The sequence below is a fragment of the Anguilla anguilla genome, chromosome 13, assembly GCF_013347855.1.
Source record: "Anguilla anguilla isolate fAngAng1 chromosome 13, fAngAng1.pri, whole genome shotgun sequence".
NCBI lineage: Eukaryota > Metazoa > Chordata > Actinopteri > Anguilliformes > Anguillidae > Anguilla > Anguilla anguilla.
In genome coordinates, this window is record NC_049213.1 from 8,543,412 (window position 1) to 8,559,543 (window position 16,132).

The 16,132-nt window shown below is 44.1% G+C and overlaps 1 protein-coding gene across 1 annotated transcript; it reads left to right on the forward strand.

Annotated features, from left to right (window-relative positions):
- Positions 1-1,515: 1,515 nt before the first annotated feature.
- Positions 1,516-14,695, forward strand: LOC118210739 (6-phosphofructo-2-kinase/fructose-2,6-bisphosphatase-like). Its single transcript, XM_035387148.1, has 14 exons — positions 1,516-1,679; positions 3,156-3,281; positions 4,239-4,335; positions 4,848-4,914; positions 5,585-5,659; positions 6,420-6,476; positions 7,924-8,045; positions 8,175-8,382; positions 9,026-9,172; positions 9,568-9,672; positions 10,779-10,908; positions 11,474-11,536; positions 11,855-11,919; positions 13,217-14,695. Exons 1-14 carry the CDS (start codon positions 1,628-1,630, stop codon positions 13,274-13,276), a joined length of 1,374 nt encoding a protein of 457 aa, XP_035243039.1. The 5' UTR covers positions 1,516-1,627; the 3' UTR covers positions 13,277-14,695.
- The last annotated feature ends 1,437 nt before the right edge of the window (positions 14,696-16,132 follow it).

Genomic DNA, 16,132 nt, shown 5'->3' on the forward strand with positions numbered 1-16,132 from the left:
TGAGTGTGTGATTTTGAACACATTCAGCGCTCATGATCTGGCCACGCCCCCCCCAGCCCAGCGTGTCATTTTCATTTACAGCCTAGTGACACACCCGGTATGTTTCTGAGAACGTGATTGAAGTTGAGAACCTGTTTCTTCCTATGCCTCGGGATGGTAACAAGGATCAGCCGTGTGGACTGAGTTCAGACTATGTGACCGCATGCACATTTTATACGCCAAATTTTCAAACGATGTTCCGTGCTGTGAAGTTTACATGCCACAAAGTGTAGTTTACATACCACAAAGTGTAGTTTTTGTGCATATGTGTGTGTGGGTCTAACAAGCTGATCAACAATCCCACACACGTTCAGTAATATTCCTTCCTGTCCAATAGCAGGCACTATAATGTACGAGTTCAGGTGGGGCACTGTTGGAGCAGGAGAAGGACTCTGTGGAACACCCTGAACCAGACTTCACTGAACAGTAACATTAATGTGTTTACCCAGGGAGATGGTGTGAAACTGTGTGTGTGCACAGTTAGGTACAGAGAGAGACTGTGTGTGCACAGATAGGTACATGGTGAGACTGTGCACAGTTAAGTACAGGGAGAGAGACTGTGTGTGCACAGTTAAGTACAGGGAGAGAGACTGTGTGCACAGTTAAGTACAGGGAGAGAGACTGTGTGTGCACAGTTAGGCAGACACGCAGTCTGTGAGCTGCAGATGGAAGCTGTGTATCAGGGCTCTGTCACCTTACTAAAAATATCCTCCATACTCTGCAGGAGAATACCGACTGATTTTAGCTGCAGCGCGGAGCTCCGCTTGGGCAGGCGGTCTCAGTGCAGCTCGCAGCATTACCGAGTGAGTGTGTGATTTTGAACACATTCAGCGCTCATGATCTGGCCACGCCCCCCCCAGCCCAGCGTGTCATTTTCATTTACAGCCTAGTGACACACCCGGTATGTTTCTGAGAACGTGATTGAAGTTGAGAACCTGTTTCTTTCTATGCCTCGGGATGGTAACAAGGATCAGCCGTGTGGACTGAGTTCAGACTATGTGACCGCATGCACATTTTATACGCCAAATTTTCAAGTTTACATACCACAAAGTGTAGTTTACATACCACAAAGTGTAGTTTTTGTGCATATGTGTGTGTGGGTCTAACAAGCTGATCAACAATCCCACACACGTTCAGTAATACTCCTTCCTGTCCAATAGCAGGCACTATAATGATGCATTTTGCACATTTGCACTTAAACTGAAGGCCATTCAGAAAGTTAATGGCTCTTCATTACCACTCCTAGTAAAACTAATACAGAGATAAGACTGTGATGTGTAAGAGTCCACGCAGTCGTAAACGTCGCGGGCGGCGAGAACGGAGCAGAGGCAGCCGCGTCTGCTTTTAAGATGACCTTTGGCCTTTGCTCTTGTCACTGGCAACTCCCCCCGTGTGGCCGCAGCGTGATGGGGTCAGGGGGGGGGCCCTGGCAGTCTGTGAAGGTATCGTGTGTCCTGGAGAGGGGGGGGATTCCTAAGGCAGCAGTACAGGGTGCATTTATAGTAAGATCTGTGGCATACGAGTAGCGTGTCTTAGCCTGAGTGAAACGGCCTCTTCCTTCACCAGGTTTGCTGGAATACCATTCAAAATGGAGGCACAGAAGACAGAAGCGAGGGAATGCGTGCGAAGTGGCAGCACAGGTGAGCGAGGGAAAGATGTCTGTTCTGCCTTTCCTGGAAGCCCTTCCTCCACCTTTCCTTCTCTCCTTTACTTTCCTTTACTTTAATGACCATAACAGAGTGAGGGGCAGAGTTCATCTCTAACCTAATCAGGCCAGCTTGTGGGGTTTTGGGCATTAATAACGATAAACAGGGTGCTTTATTGGAGGAAGCTGTAGTCCAGTGCTGCAACCTGTTGATCTTCTGATTGTATGTGAGTGTTTGTGTCTGTGTGCATGCTGGTACATGCTGTTTCGACATGCAGATTGTTATCAAATGAGTTGTCACATTTTGGGGTTCTCCACTGCTGAAATTATGTTGTTGCTGTTATCATGATTATATCATATCATGTTAACAGGGGCTGAGATTCGATTGCCATGAATTCTGATTTAAATGCACAGGGACAGTATATTGGAAAAATGATCAATGTGGCTTGTGCACCGTATGCATTCTGTAATACATTCATGCCCTAGTACAGCCTGTCTCTGTGCTTAATACTATGACACTGTATTAGGAATATCACAATAATGTGATATTTTATTTAATTTCATTAGTTTTATTTATAATACCATGAATAATGTAATTTTGTGTCTTTCACAAGATGTCTCTGAATTGTTGAGGATGTTGAATGTAACTTCATAAAAGGAAATGTGAACACCTTGATGTTCAGAAAAAAATGTCGACTGAGTTTCTTTCTGTGTGTCTCAGCAACACTACGGCACTTTACTTTGTTTTGGCATGTGATAGACCAGTGGTCTCCAACCCTGGTCCTGGAGAGCTACAGGGTCCGCTGGTTTTCATAGTGACTCTGCACTTCATGAATCAATTAGAGCAGTTGATTACACAGTTAACTCAACTCACCTGGTGTCTTGGGTCTCAATTGGGTGCTGATTTTAAGGTGAAAAGAAAAACCAGCAGACCCTGTAGCTCTCCAGGACCAGGGTTGGAGACCACTGTGATAGACCATATCCAGAGGGACTTCCACAGCTTGCATAGTCGCCATTTATACAGCTGGATGTTTACAGAAGCAGTTCAGTTTAAGCACCTGAAGGTTACAATGACAGGGCCACACATGCGTATTTAACCTGTGACCTCTGGGTTACATGCTACGATATCCCAGTGCCTACCTGTACCCCCAATCTCCACCTGCTCCCCCAGACTTTACCTGTAGACCCAGCCTCTACCAATTGACCCAGCTTCTAATGCATGGACAGGGCCTAAAGTAGTCACTCATTGTGTGCATGCATGCATATATGTATATGTGCGTTTGCACGTGAGTATGTGAGTAGGAGACTATTTGTATACCGAGCTGAGCACTGAGCTCCATTCACTTTTATTACTGTAGGGAATATAGCAGTCAAAAGAAAATGGATGAACTGTCCATTTTCGTAGCGTGGGTGTACGTCTGTAATACATTATGATAAAAGAGGAGATGTCTGGTGTGTTGTGCGTTTTTAGCCTGCGTGCCGCAGTTCACCAACTCCCCCACCATGATCGTGATGGTTGGCTTGCCCGCCCGGGGGAAAACCTACATCTCTAAGAAGCTCACTCGCTATCTCAACTGGATCGGTGTGGTCACCAAAGGTCAGTCCTCACTGCCAGCCAACAGTCTGACTCTAGCTTATTTACTCTTGATACTTGCCCTTGACTCTTACTCATTGGCTAACCCTGCTGTACAGTGTGTTTACAATGCCGTGAAAAAATAATTTTCCCCTTCCTGATTTCCTCTATTACTGCATATTTGTCACACTAAGTGGTTTCAGATGTTTAGACAAAATGTAATACTAGAAAATGGAAGCTGAGTAAACACAAAACATATTTTTTAAATTATTATTTCATTTATTTAATGAAAAAAAAAAATCCACATCACCTGTGTGAAAAAGTAATTGCCTCCTGCAACCGATTAACCAAATTTAATTGATAATTTGAGCTGATTGAACACAGCCAGGCTTAACTGCAGCCAGCCCTGTTGAATCTAAACCTCACTCTTATTGAACCTTTCCATCAAAATGAAGTAGTCACCACAAAGTTTCTGCAAGCACACTATGCCACGATCAAAGGAAATTCCAGATGAGATGAGGAAAATTTTTTTATGAAATGCATTAGTCTGAAAAAGGATACAAAGCCATTTTGAAGGCTCTGGGACACCACTGAATGACAGTGAGGGCCATTATCTCCAAATGGAGAACACTTACAATAGTGGTAAATCTTTCCAGCAGTGGCTGCCTTGCAAAATTTCTCCAAGGATGCAATGACAACTCTTTCAGGAAGTCACAAAGGACCCCAGAAGAACATGTAAAAAACTGCAGGCCTCTCTAGCCTCAGCTAAGATCAGTGTTCATGACTCCTAAGAAACTGAGATACTGGAAAAAATGGGACCCATGGGAGATGTCAATACAGTCCCACTTCCTACATGCATGGTCTTGATGGATCTTTGTTTCCTGTGTTCATAAGCAAGTGCACCTAAAGTATTAGCAGTGATGAGATGAAATGATTGGCATGCGTACCCTTGGCAACGCCACGTCTCTGCCCCTCTCTCAGTGTTCAACGTCGGGCAGTACCGCAGAAAGGCAGTTCCCACCTACGAGAGCTTTGAGTTTTTCCGGCCAGACAACGAGGAGGCCATGAAGATCCGCAAGTACGAAAACCGGCGAATCTGTGGAGCTGCAGAATGTCCCAGAGTTTGGTCTCCTGCAGACCGACATTCGCTGCAAAATGATCATTTATACCATCAAAATATATATCATAAAAATCTGGACAAAACCACCTCCTGTTATTTGTGTTTTTTTATTGACTGAAAAGGCTTATCCCTTTCCACTTGAACAGGTTTCAAAGATTTATGTTGTGTTATACAAAATGTTTTAAAACACCTTTTCAGTTGTGTCTTAGTGTTCAGCCTCTACATGTATAAATCTCATACCTTATTTCCGTACCTTATTTTCCATTGGCCTTGCCCTGAAAGACAGTGAAAAGTTTTTCCATGTGTGTTTTGTGCTAAAATGCAGTTCCTCTGTGAATTTAGCACTGAAGTGCAGTTTCTCCACATGCATTCAGAGCTGAAGTGCAGTTTCTACATGTGTTTAGTGCTAATGTGCTAAAGTGTGTTCCCTGTGTGTTGAGTAGTAAAGTGCAGTTTCTCTGTGTGTTCAGAGCCTGTGCCCTTGCTGCCTTGAGAGACATACCTGTTTTCTTCAGTCAGGAGAAAGGACAAGTGGCAGTGAGTTTCTCCTCATATCGCACACCACATCTGTCTAATATACCCCATACCACATTACTATCTTAACTGTGTCTAATGTACCCCATACCACATTAGTCTTAACTGTGACTAATATACCCCATACCACATACTGTCTTAACTGTGTCTAATATACCCCATACCACATACTGTCTTAACTGTGTCTAATATACCCCATACCACATTAGTCTTAAGTGTGTCTAATATACCCCATACCAAATCAGTGTCTTAACTGTGTCTAATGTACCCCATACCACATTAGTCTTAACTGTGACTAATATACCACATTACTGTCTTAACTGTGTCTAATATACCCCATGCCACATTATTGTCTTAGCTGTGTAAGAAAATCTGCCAGTTCCAGTCTTGATGAAGAATTGATAAAGTTTATTAAACGTATGCAAGCAGTGACAGAGAGATGCTACAATCCAGCAACGCTTTCATGCACAACTGCCTCAAAGGGTTTGCAGAGTCAGTTGAACCCAGCCTTTTCAGTGACTACTTTTTATACATTTATACTGATTCCGATTGGGTCAGGAGATACAGAGCTGATTCTGATTGGGTCAGGAGAGACAGAGCTGATTCTGATTGGGTCAGGAGAGACAGAGCTGATTCTGATTGGGTCAGGTTTCTGATGTCTTCTCTTTTTCAGGTGTTTGATGCCACCAACACCACACGTGAGCGCAGGGAGATGATCCATCAGTTTGCCTTGGAGCACAGCTACAAGGTGTGTTTACAGAGAAAGATACCCCATTTAACTATGCAGATGAAAACTCCCACACTGATTTTACTCTCATACTGATTTTACTGAGAAAAACTCCAACACTGGTTTTACAGAAAAAACTATTACTCCAACACTAATTTTACAGGCAAAAACTATTTCTCCAACACTGATTTTACAGAAGGAAAACAAAACGATTGCTTCAACACTGACTTCACAGAAAAAAACTGCTAGTCTGATTTTACAGAGAACACCTATCATTCCTATACTGATTTTCCTCTAAAAACCATCTGTCCCATTCTGATTTTATGGAGAAGCACATTGCTTGTACCTTATTGGCTGTGTTATGTGCCTGTGAATTCTGACCAATCACACACAGGGTCTCACGCTCACTGAGCTTTTGAGATGCATTTATGAACTAATAAACATTTTCAATTTTTACAGGCTATGAAATGATCTTCTTGGATATTTATTCACTATAGATAAGATAGACACTTTCCCAAATATAGCCCTATTTTTTATTATTGTGTTCTTTCAAACATCTAATCATTGTGTCACATTCTGGCTAGAGTCAGTTGCATGCAGCTGTGATTGTGTTCTGCTAAAGATCCTTAATAAGGATTTGTTTTGATGATACTTTTTACCAACGTGGAACTAACTGAGAGGTTATCTCAGAGTTAGGTATGTTAAAGATCACATTGAGGACATATCTGGGTTAGATATGTTAAAGTTAGACGTTCACTTCACCTTGGGTTCTGCATTGCAGATCTTCTTTGTGGAGTCCTTATGTGATGATCCAGATATCATTGCAGAAAACATCAAGGTAAGGGACTTTATTTCTGATCCAGCTGGAAACTGAACCACGTGTGAAGTGGATATGGCAACCTGTGATTTTGGCTCCACCAGAGGAATATAGCTGTTTGAGGTTCTCAATTTCATGTGGTGTAATGAACACATTTAATGCATGTGAAATTATAGAGCCATGACAGAATGTAGCCTCCCAGCTACAGTGTCATGAGCATTTAATACGTCAACCACAGAACATTTTCCACTGACATCTACGTGTGTGTCCGATCAGTTTCTTACTGTGTGCGTGTGTGTGTACACACGTGTGTGCCCATGTTTGTGTGTGTGTGTGCATACGCCGTTCTACCCTATCAGGAAGGTAAATGGATAGCTCCTCCGTTTGTATTTCTTCTTCTAAGATGTGTTTGTGACGTTTCTCGGCATGATGGTCTATTCTGCGTGGAAAGGGGAGGCTGTGACTGCAGAGCCTGTCGGGTGGGATCAGGTTTCAGCAGAGCGTTTGCAGCTAGCTGGCTACTGCAGTGGCAGTGGTGAAGAAGGGCAAGTGTAGCTAAGTGGAACAACAAGCCGACAGGGCGTGCTCAAAAACCAGAGTCAACTTTGGAATTGCTTTTCCTCAATGATGACAGTAAAAACGAAGATATAAAAATAAAAATGGTAGAAAATTTAATGTAAAATATCAAAAGGGAGGAGAGTGGGTGGGGTTGAGGATAGAGGAAGAGACTTCTTCGACTGTAAACACAGTAACTGCAAGGCTAAAAATCATGCATAGTATGTCTTTAGTATGTCTCCCGGAATATACTGCTGATCTCTTAAAATCACACACCCCACCACAATCCCTTTGATCCTTTACAAGAAACATGACATTCCACGAAAAACATGTTGGCTATGCTTTAAGATCCTGTTTTTCAATAATTAATTCAAACTTGTTCCCAATACTAGATTCCAATATTTTATATGAGTTATGTGTTGGAATTTCTAAGTGATGCTGTGTTGTATATTGTAATCTGTAGGTGAGGTGGTGCTGTGTATTGGAGTATGTATGTGATCTTGTGTTGCGTTTTGAAGTATGCAAGTGATGTTGTGTTGTGTTGTGAAATATGTAAGTGTGTTGTGTTCTGGAGTATTTAAGAAATGTCGTGTTGAGTATTGGAGTATTTAAGCGATGTTGTGTTGTGTTCTGGAGTATTTAAGTGATGTTGTGTTAAGTATTGGAGTATGTAAGTGTATTGTGTTGTGATGTGGAGTATTTTAGCAATGTTGTCTTGTGTTCTGGTGTATTTAAGTGATGGTGTCTTGTGTTCTGGAGTATTTAAACGATGTTGTGTTGAGTGTTGGAGTATGTAAGTGTGTTGTGTTGTGTTGTGGAGTATGTAAGTGTGTTGTCTTGCACTCCGGTGTATTTAAGCGATGTTGTGTTGCGTTCTGCTGTATTTAAGCGAAGTTGTCTTGTGCTTCGGTAGGAAGTGAAGCTCAGCTGCCCAGACTACAAGGGCCGTGACATGAAAGAAACAGTGGAGGACTTCCTGAAGAGGATCGATTGCTACAAACGTGCCTATGTGTCCCTGGATGAGGATTTTGACAGGTGACGAGCTTGAAGACAGGGCAGGTTTACAGTACACCTGTCAGTAATGATCCATGAATCATAAAGATGTTTATATCCTGGTGGTGAACCTAACCTGAATGTGTTTCTTGCCCCTGTGACTTCCTACAGGAACTTGTCCTTCATAAAGATCTTTAACGTGGGCCGGCGATACCTGGTGAACAGGGTCCTAGACCACATCCAAAGCCGCATCGTCTACTACCTCATGAACATCCACGTCACGCCACGCTCCATTTACCTGTGTCGCCATGGAGAGAGTGAGCTCAACCTACAAGGCCGAATCGGAGGAGACTCTGACCTTTCACCGCGGGGTAGGAAGGTGGGACAGTGACTCCTCCCAAAATGACTGACTTCTAACACACAGTGACTGACTCCTCTCACTGCACAGTGATTGGCTCCTCCTATCACACTGTGACAGGTAATCATTGACTCATCCCACAGCGTAGTGACTAACTTCTATCACAGCACAGTGATTGGCTCCTCCTATCACACAGTGACAAGTGGTCATTGACTCCTCCCGCAGCATAGTGACTGACTCCGCTCCAGCACATTCACTCTGACTCCACCCCCAGTGTAGTGACTCTGACTCCTCCCTCAGTGCAGTAGCTCTAACTCCACCCCCAGTGCAGTGACTATGATGCCACCCCCAGTGCAGTAACTCTGACTCCACCCCCAGTGCAGTAACTTTGGCTCCACTCACGTGTAGTAACTCTAACTCCACCCCCAATGCAGTAATTCTGACTCCACCCCCAGTGCAGTGACTCTGACTGAACCCCCAGGAGAGTGGTTAGCACAGACTGAATGTTCATAGCTGGCTTTTGTGCCATATCTGCACATAAAACTCCATCTGAAACACACAGAGCTCTGCACTGATCTGAAGGCATAGCATCACAGATGTTTGCCTGATGGGAGTTGTAGTCCACAGCTCTGCCGCCCTGTGTGAGATGCCTATTCTCATTCAGTTTGCCAGTGCACTAAGAGACTTCATCCAGAGCCAGGCCATTCAGGATCTGAAAATCTGGACCAGCCACCTGAAGCGCACCATCCAGACCGCTCAGCCTGTGGGTGTACCCTACGAGCCCTGGAAGGCTCTCAATGAGATTGATGCAGTGAGTCAGAGTGCATGTGCTGTGTGTGTGTGCGCCGTGTGTGCATGTGCTGTATCTGTGTGTGTGTGTGTGTGTGTATATGTAGAGAGAGAGAGAGTACGCTAAAGGGATCATTTTTAAGTAATCATGTGTGTATGTGTGTTTGTTCGTCAGCAGTTAGTTAAAGTTGTTTTTCCAGCCATAAGTTAAAGATCTTTTCTCGGAGCTGAGTCAGCGGTAAGTGAAAAAATGTGTATGTGACTGAATCAATCCAAAATGTGATGAGTATATAGTTTGATGTAAACACTGTGTGTGTGTGTGCGCGTGAACATGTGCTGTGTGTGTGCGAGCATGTGCGTGTGTGTTGATGTGTACATGCATACTGCATGATGCCAATTTCTCTTCTCTGTGTGTAGGGAGTGTGTGAGGAAATGATGTATGAGGAGATACAGGAGAACTACCCAGAGGAATTTGCCCTGCGAGACCAGGACAAATACCGCTACCGCTACCCCAAAGGAGAGGTAACTGTATCTGTCACACTACCTACAGTATTCACTACCACATTACTTACAGTACACACTACCTACAGTACACACTACCACACTACGTACAGTACACACTACCTGCAGTACTCACTACCACACTACTTACAGTACACACTACCTGCAGTACTCACTACATTACATTACATTACATTACAGGCATTTAGCAGACGCTCTTATCCAGAGCGACTTACACAACTTTTACATTGTATCCATTTATACAGCTGGATATATACTGAAGCAATTTCGGTTAAGTACCTTGCTCAAGGGTACAACGGAAGTGTCCTACCCGGGAATCGAACGTACGACCTTTCGGCTACAAGCCCAGTTCCTTACCCACTGTGCTACACTCCGCTACACTACTTACAGTGCACACTACCTACAGTACTCACTACCACACTACTTACGGTACACCCTAACTACAGTACACACTACCACACTACTTATAGTATACCCTAACTACAGTACACACTACTACCACACTACTTACAGTACACCCTAACTACAGTACTCACTACCACACTACTTACAGTACACACTACCTACAGTACTCACTACTACACTACTTACAGTACACCCTAACTACAGTACTCACTACCTGCAGTACTCACAACCACACTACTTACAGTACACCCTAACTACAGTACACACTACCTGCAGTACTCACTACCACACTACTTACAGTACACCCTAACTACAGTATGCACTGCCTACAGTACACTCTACAGTACACACTACTTACAGTAAACGCCATCTACAGTACACTGTAACTACAGTACACACTACCTTCATACATACTGTCTACAGGTCTCCAGTACAAACCACCAGTACACTGCAACTATAGTGAGCACTACCTTCTGTACACACTATTTATATACACACTACCTACAGTACACTCTATCTGTAATACAGGCAACCTGCAGTATACACTACCTACAATAAACACTACACACTGCCTACATTGCACTTCATCTATAGTACACAGTGCCTACAATACATACACACACATTCCATCTCTAAAGGCGTTTGTGCGTGTGGCCATATAATGCCAGTCTCTGTCTCTGAGTGTGTGTGACTCTCTGCAGTCTTATGAGGACCTGGTGCAGCGGTTGGAGCCAGTCATCATGGAGCTGGAGCGCCAGGAGAACGTGCTAGTGGTCTGTCACCAGGCCGTCATGCGCTGCCTGCTGGCCTACTTCCTGGATAAGAACGCAGGTAGGGAACCTTCAGCAGGGGGCCTGCTTTGCTTTAGCACATATAATCACTGGCACATTCACACATGTACTGCAGGGAAAACATCATGGGCTCCCACGTGCTCCTATTGAGGCCATATATGCCTTCAGGCCACAGTCACACAATCAGAATCTGAGAGAGATTATGAAGTGTGAACAGTGTGTCTCAGGTGTAGAGTGTGAGCAGTGTATAGCAGTGTGTGCAGTGTGTGTCAGGTGTAAAGTGTGTGCAGTGTGTCTCAGGTGTAAAGTGTGTGCAGTGTGTCTAAGGTGTAAAGTGTGAGCAGTGTGTCTCACGTGTAAAGTGTGTTCAGTGTGTCTCAGGTGTAGAGTGCGTGCAGCGTGTCTCAGGTGTAAAGTGTGTGCAGCGTGTCTCAGGTGTAAAGTGTGTGCAGTGTGTCTCAGGTATAAAATGTGTGCAGTGTGTCTAAGGTGTAAAGCGTGAGCAGTGTGTCTCAGGTGTAAAATGTGTGCAGTGTGTCGCAGGTGTAAAGTGTGTGCAGTGTGTCCGAGGTGAACTCAGCATATTGTCTGTTTTCACCCCACAGAGGACCTGCCCTACCTCAAGTGCCCTCTCCACACAGTTCTGAAACTCACACCAGTGGCCTATGGTCAGTATCATCGTACCAGAACGTTCCTCTGTGCTACATCTACCTTGTCACATGAACCTGCCTCATGACCATGTCACATGACCCTGCCACTCAGCCCTGCCCATGACCTTGCCACTCAACCATGTCACATGACCTTGTCACAAGACCCTGCCACTCAGCCCTGCCACTTGACCCAGCCACTCAACCTTGTCACATGACCCTGCCACATGATCATGCATTGCAATCCTGTCACATGACACTGTCACATGACCATGCATTGCAATTCTGTCACATGACCCTGCCACTCAGCCCTGTCACATCCCACTCTTTCTGTTACAGGCTGCAAAGTGGAATCCTTTTGCTTGAATGTTGAAGCAGTGAACACACACAGAGAGAAGCCTGTGGTAAGCAGAGATTCACGCACACATAAAAACACACACACTCATGTACACACTCACGCACACACTCACGCATGCATGTATGCACGCATGCACACACACACACTGTCTCTCTCTCTCTCTCTCTCACACCCACACACACACACTTTCTCTCTCTCTCACACACACACACACGTTTATTTTTTTACAGCTTGGTGTTATTTAGACACAGACCAGAGATTTGAGCAGAATACAAAAGCCAGTCAGACAGTCACTCAGTCAGTCAGCCAGTCAGTCACTTAGTCAGTCAGTCAGTCAGTCAGTTGGGCTGATTCAGGGCTGCACTCCAGTGACTCATCCTGTAGAGCATGATTAGCAAGCTTCATGCATTCATGGAGGATTTTTTCCCTCCTTTTCTACATTAATTTTGCTGGCACTCTTATCCAGAATGTAATTCTTATCCACATGTGTATTGACCAGGGATATGACAGCAACAGTGCCAGACCTGGCTAATAACTATGTGCGTAAGTTCAATACAATATTAAACACAAGTTAACTTTCCAACTTACCAACATACGACCATAATATTATGCACCTTAATACCATAACACATAATAATAGACATCATAACAATAATGCATAAAATACAGCATTTACATGGTGCTACATTGGTCCTCTCTCTATACTCCCCTGTCTTAGTGTGTATGCAATTCTTTAACAGATTACTGAAACAGCACTACTAACAGCTAACTGAATAAAGCAGCTGACATCACTCATTTGCTCAGCAGCACAATTGGCTTAATAAACTCCACTTCTGTGGTAACTGAAACCTCACTGATATGGAAACACGGCCAGTTAATTAGTCAAACTGTAACAAACCTAAACAGTACTAATTACATCAAACACGCACAAGACTAGAACTACCCATTAAACAACTGCACAGTGAACTAACAAGGTAGCACAAAGAATAGTTCAGTAGATTAACAATGCTGTGGCTAATTAAAAAACTTCACTGGGTAATAAAAACTGATATGTCATTTAGTTTAGATGAACAGGAGCAGTTCACTCACAGCTGAGTAAGTGACCATGGCTAAATTAACTAATGTCTTTATACATTAGTTTCTAATGTCTCTCGTAGTTTAGCCCATTGTAGATTAGTTATCAGCTGTTAATTATGAGATTATCGGTAGATTTAGCTATAATGTGGTGTGGGGGGGCTAATTTAAATTAGTAAGAAAGTAAGATCATGAATCAGTAAGTGGACGTGGCTCTCCTCCCTTGTCCCTGGTGTGAGGGATCATTCCGGAATGTTTGTTTCTTGCAGAATGTGTGTGTGACCAGAGACACAGAAGACGCCTTACTGACCGTCCCAGACCACTTTTGAATGGAGCAGGCGGAAGAGATGCAGCACCTGCAGTGTCCACAGTGCCCTGCGGTTGCAGATTTATGTTGAAGTTGCTTTATGCCATCTTTTGTAAATGTATGACTGCGGCAATGTATGTTGTTTTACCTTAAAGTAGCTGCGCGAGCGTGTATGTGTGCGCGCGTGTGCGTATGCGTGTGTGCGCATGTGTGCCTGGAGAAGGTGCTGGAGGTGTGTTTCAGGGAACTCTTTCATATTTGGAAAGCCAGGAAATGTACTGTTCATGCTGGTTACATCGACTCCGAAAGGAACTTCCCGCATGCTGGCTGATGCCGTGGCAGTCAGTGAAGCTGCAAGCACAATAAGAAGCCTTATGAAGCCTTGTGAACTGTACAGGACAGCTCAAGGAATCACTGCTTTCTGTGTCCGGTGAAGTGGAAGACAGAATTCCCAGGATTCATCCCAGCAGACACTTCCCCACCCTCTGCCCTGGAACCTCTTCTAGCTCTACCGAAAGCCTCAGAACACATTCTGACTGTATCTCTGGCCTGGAACCCCTTCTGGCTCTACCCAAAGCCTCAGAACACATTCTGACTGTACCTCCGGCCTGGAACCTGTTCGAACTCTACTCGAGACCTCAGAACACATTCTGACAGTACCTCTGGCCCAAAACCCATTCTAGCTCTACCCGAAGCTTCAGAACACATTCTGACTGTACTTCTGACACCAGTTTTAGTCATTTATTAAACGAACGTACAAAAATACAGAACATACACAGGCTAATATAACTGGGGAAGCTACAGGAAGTATGAGAGTTTGTATGAGTGTGTGAGTGTGAGTGTTAGTGTACACTTGTGTGCCTGTAAATGCATGTGCGTGTACTTGTGTTATTTTAACAAAGGAGAAAACAAATTTAGCTTGTTGCTTGCGTTTGTGTAGTGGTATCCATGTCTGAAGAACCTAATTTGGCTGCAAGTGAGAGCGAAGCATAGCTTCAACTTATAAGCGCAACAATAACTAATAGCTGGTTATTCACTGACTACTGGTAGTATTAAGATTGTAAGATCGTTAGAGTTTGAGTTGGAGAGTTAGCTGGAAGGAAAGACAGACCACGTGTGGTTACACTATGAGTAGACAGTGAGCCGATTCAAGTAATTGCACAGCTAACAACTCAGTCAGTTGATCAGACAAATAGGAACAAAAATAATCACATTAATCTTAATTAAGACTAAGCTAAACTGCAGCTACTGCCTGGGATGTTTAGTGAGTCTTATGGCGATTCTTCCATGTGTTGTACCTGGTCCCTGTGGGCTTTTGGGAGAGCACGACTGTGGAGTTGGGAACTGTGGAGGTTTCCAATGGTGGAGGTTTTGTCTTGTTCGGTCGTCTGAAGATGTCCTTTTTCTGCTTGGAAAAAGTTTGTTTTGCTGCTTAGAAAAAGTTGGTTTTGCTTCAGTTTCTTGTGGTGAGCAATCGCAGCACTGGGAGTACGCTAGGTTCCACGTGGGTTGAAGTAGACTAAGTCAGTGTAAGGCGAGCTAAGTCAGCAGCACCTATTTGCCGTGGACAGTGACTTTAATGTTTGTTCAGATAAGTCTCCAGGGTAATAACAGCAATCCTGGGCTTTCTGTAAACCTTGGAATTTAGGAGAGCTCCACCAAGTTGTGGGAGCTTTGGAGATTGCTTATGGAAGCTCCACAGAGTTGTGGGAGGACCAATGACAATGTCCAAGCACCTGGAATGAGAGGACGACAAAAGGACAAAAGGCCAAGAGAAAAGGTAATGGGTTGTACCCAGTTTTATAAGTTGTTGTGTGTTTCCAGGGTGAGAGAATTGGCTCACTATAACTAGATGTCTCACTGAGGGTGGTGTTGTAGATGTCACTTGTGTTTCCTGTGGAAAGTATAGAAAGTAGCTCCATTGTCCCTACACTGCAGAAGCTATTCTATCTGTAACTGAGACTGCAGAGCAAATTCTGACACTACCCCTGACCGCAGAACCCATTTTGACCGTACCCAAGATCGCAGAACTGGTTCCGACTGTACCAAAGTCTGGAGAATCCGTTCCGACTGTACTAAAGACCACAGAAGCCATTCTGACTGTATCAAAGACTGCAAAACTCAATCTGAAAGTACCCCTGATCACTGAACCTGTTCTGACTGTACCCCTTGCCACAGCACCCATTCTGACTGCACTCCTAAGCACAGAACCCATTCCGACTGTATCCCTGACAACAGAATCCATTCTGACTGTACTTAAGACGACAAGACCCGTTCTGACTGAACTCCTGACCACAGAACATATTCTGACTGTACCAAAGACTGCAGAACCTGTTCTAAGTGTGCCCCTGACCACAAAACCTGTTCTGACTGTGCCCAAGACCACAGGACCCCTCCTGACTGAACCTGAGACTACAGAACCTGTTCTGACTGTACTCCTTACCGTTGAACCAGTTCTGACTGTGCCCAAGACCACAGGACCCGTTCTGATTGTACCTATGACCACAGAACCTGTTATGACTGTACCCGTGACCACAGAACCCATTCTAACTGTACCAAAGTCTCTAGAACCCGTTCTGACTGTGCCCTGATTGCAGAACCTGTTCTTATGACTGTACACGAGAACCAGACTGTATGGCCAGTGCATTTAATGTAGATCTCTGAGGTGTGTTCTGTGCTCCTAGTGTAGAAACGTGGTGTGTGTGTGTGTGTGTGGTCTAAAGGTGTAATTTACGGGAGGGATATTACAAAACAGGCCAAATAACACCCCCAATAATATAGCCTAATGATGAGAAAAATAATATAATATATATAACAATAATAATTTCATAAAGATTTTCATGGGGTTTTCATGATTTTATTGGGATATAGGTGTACT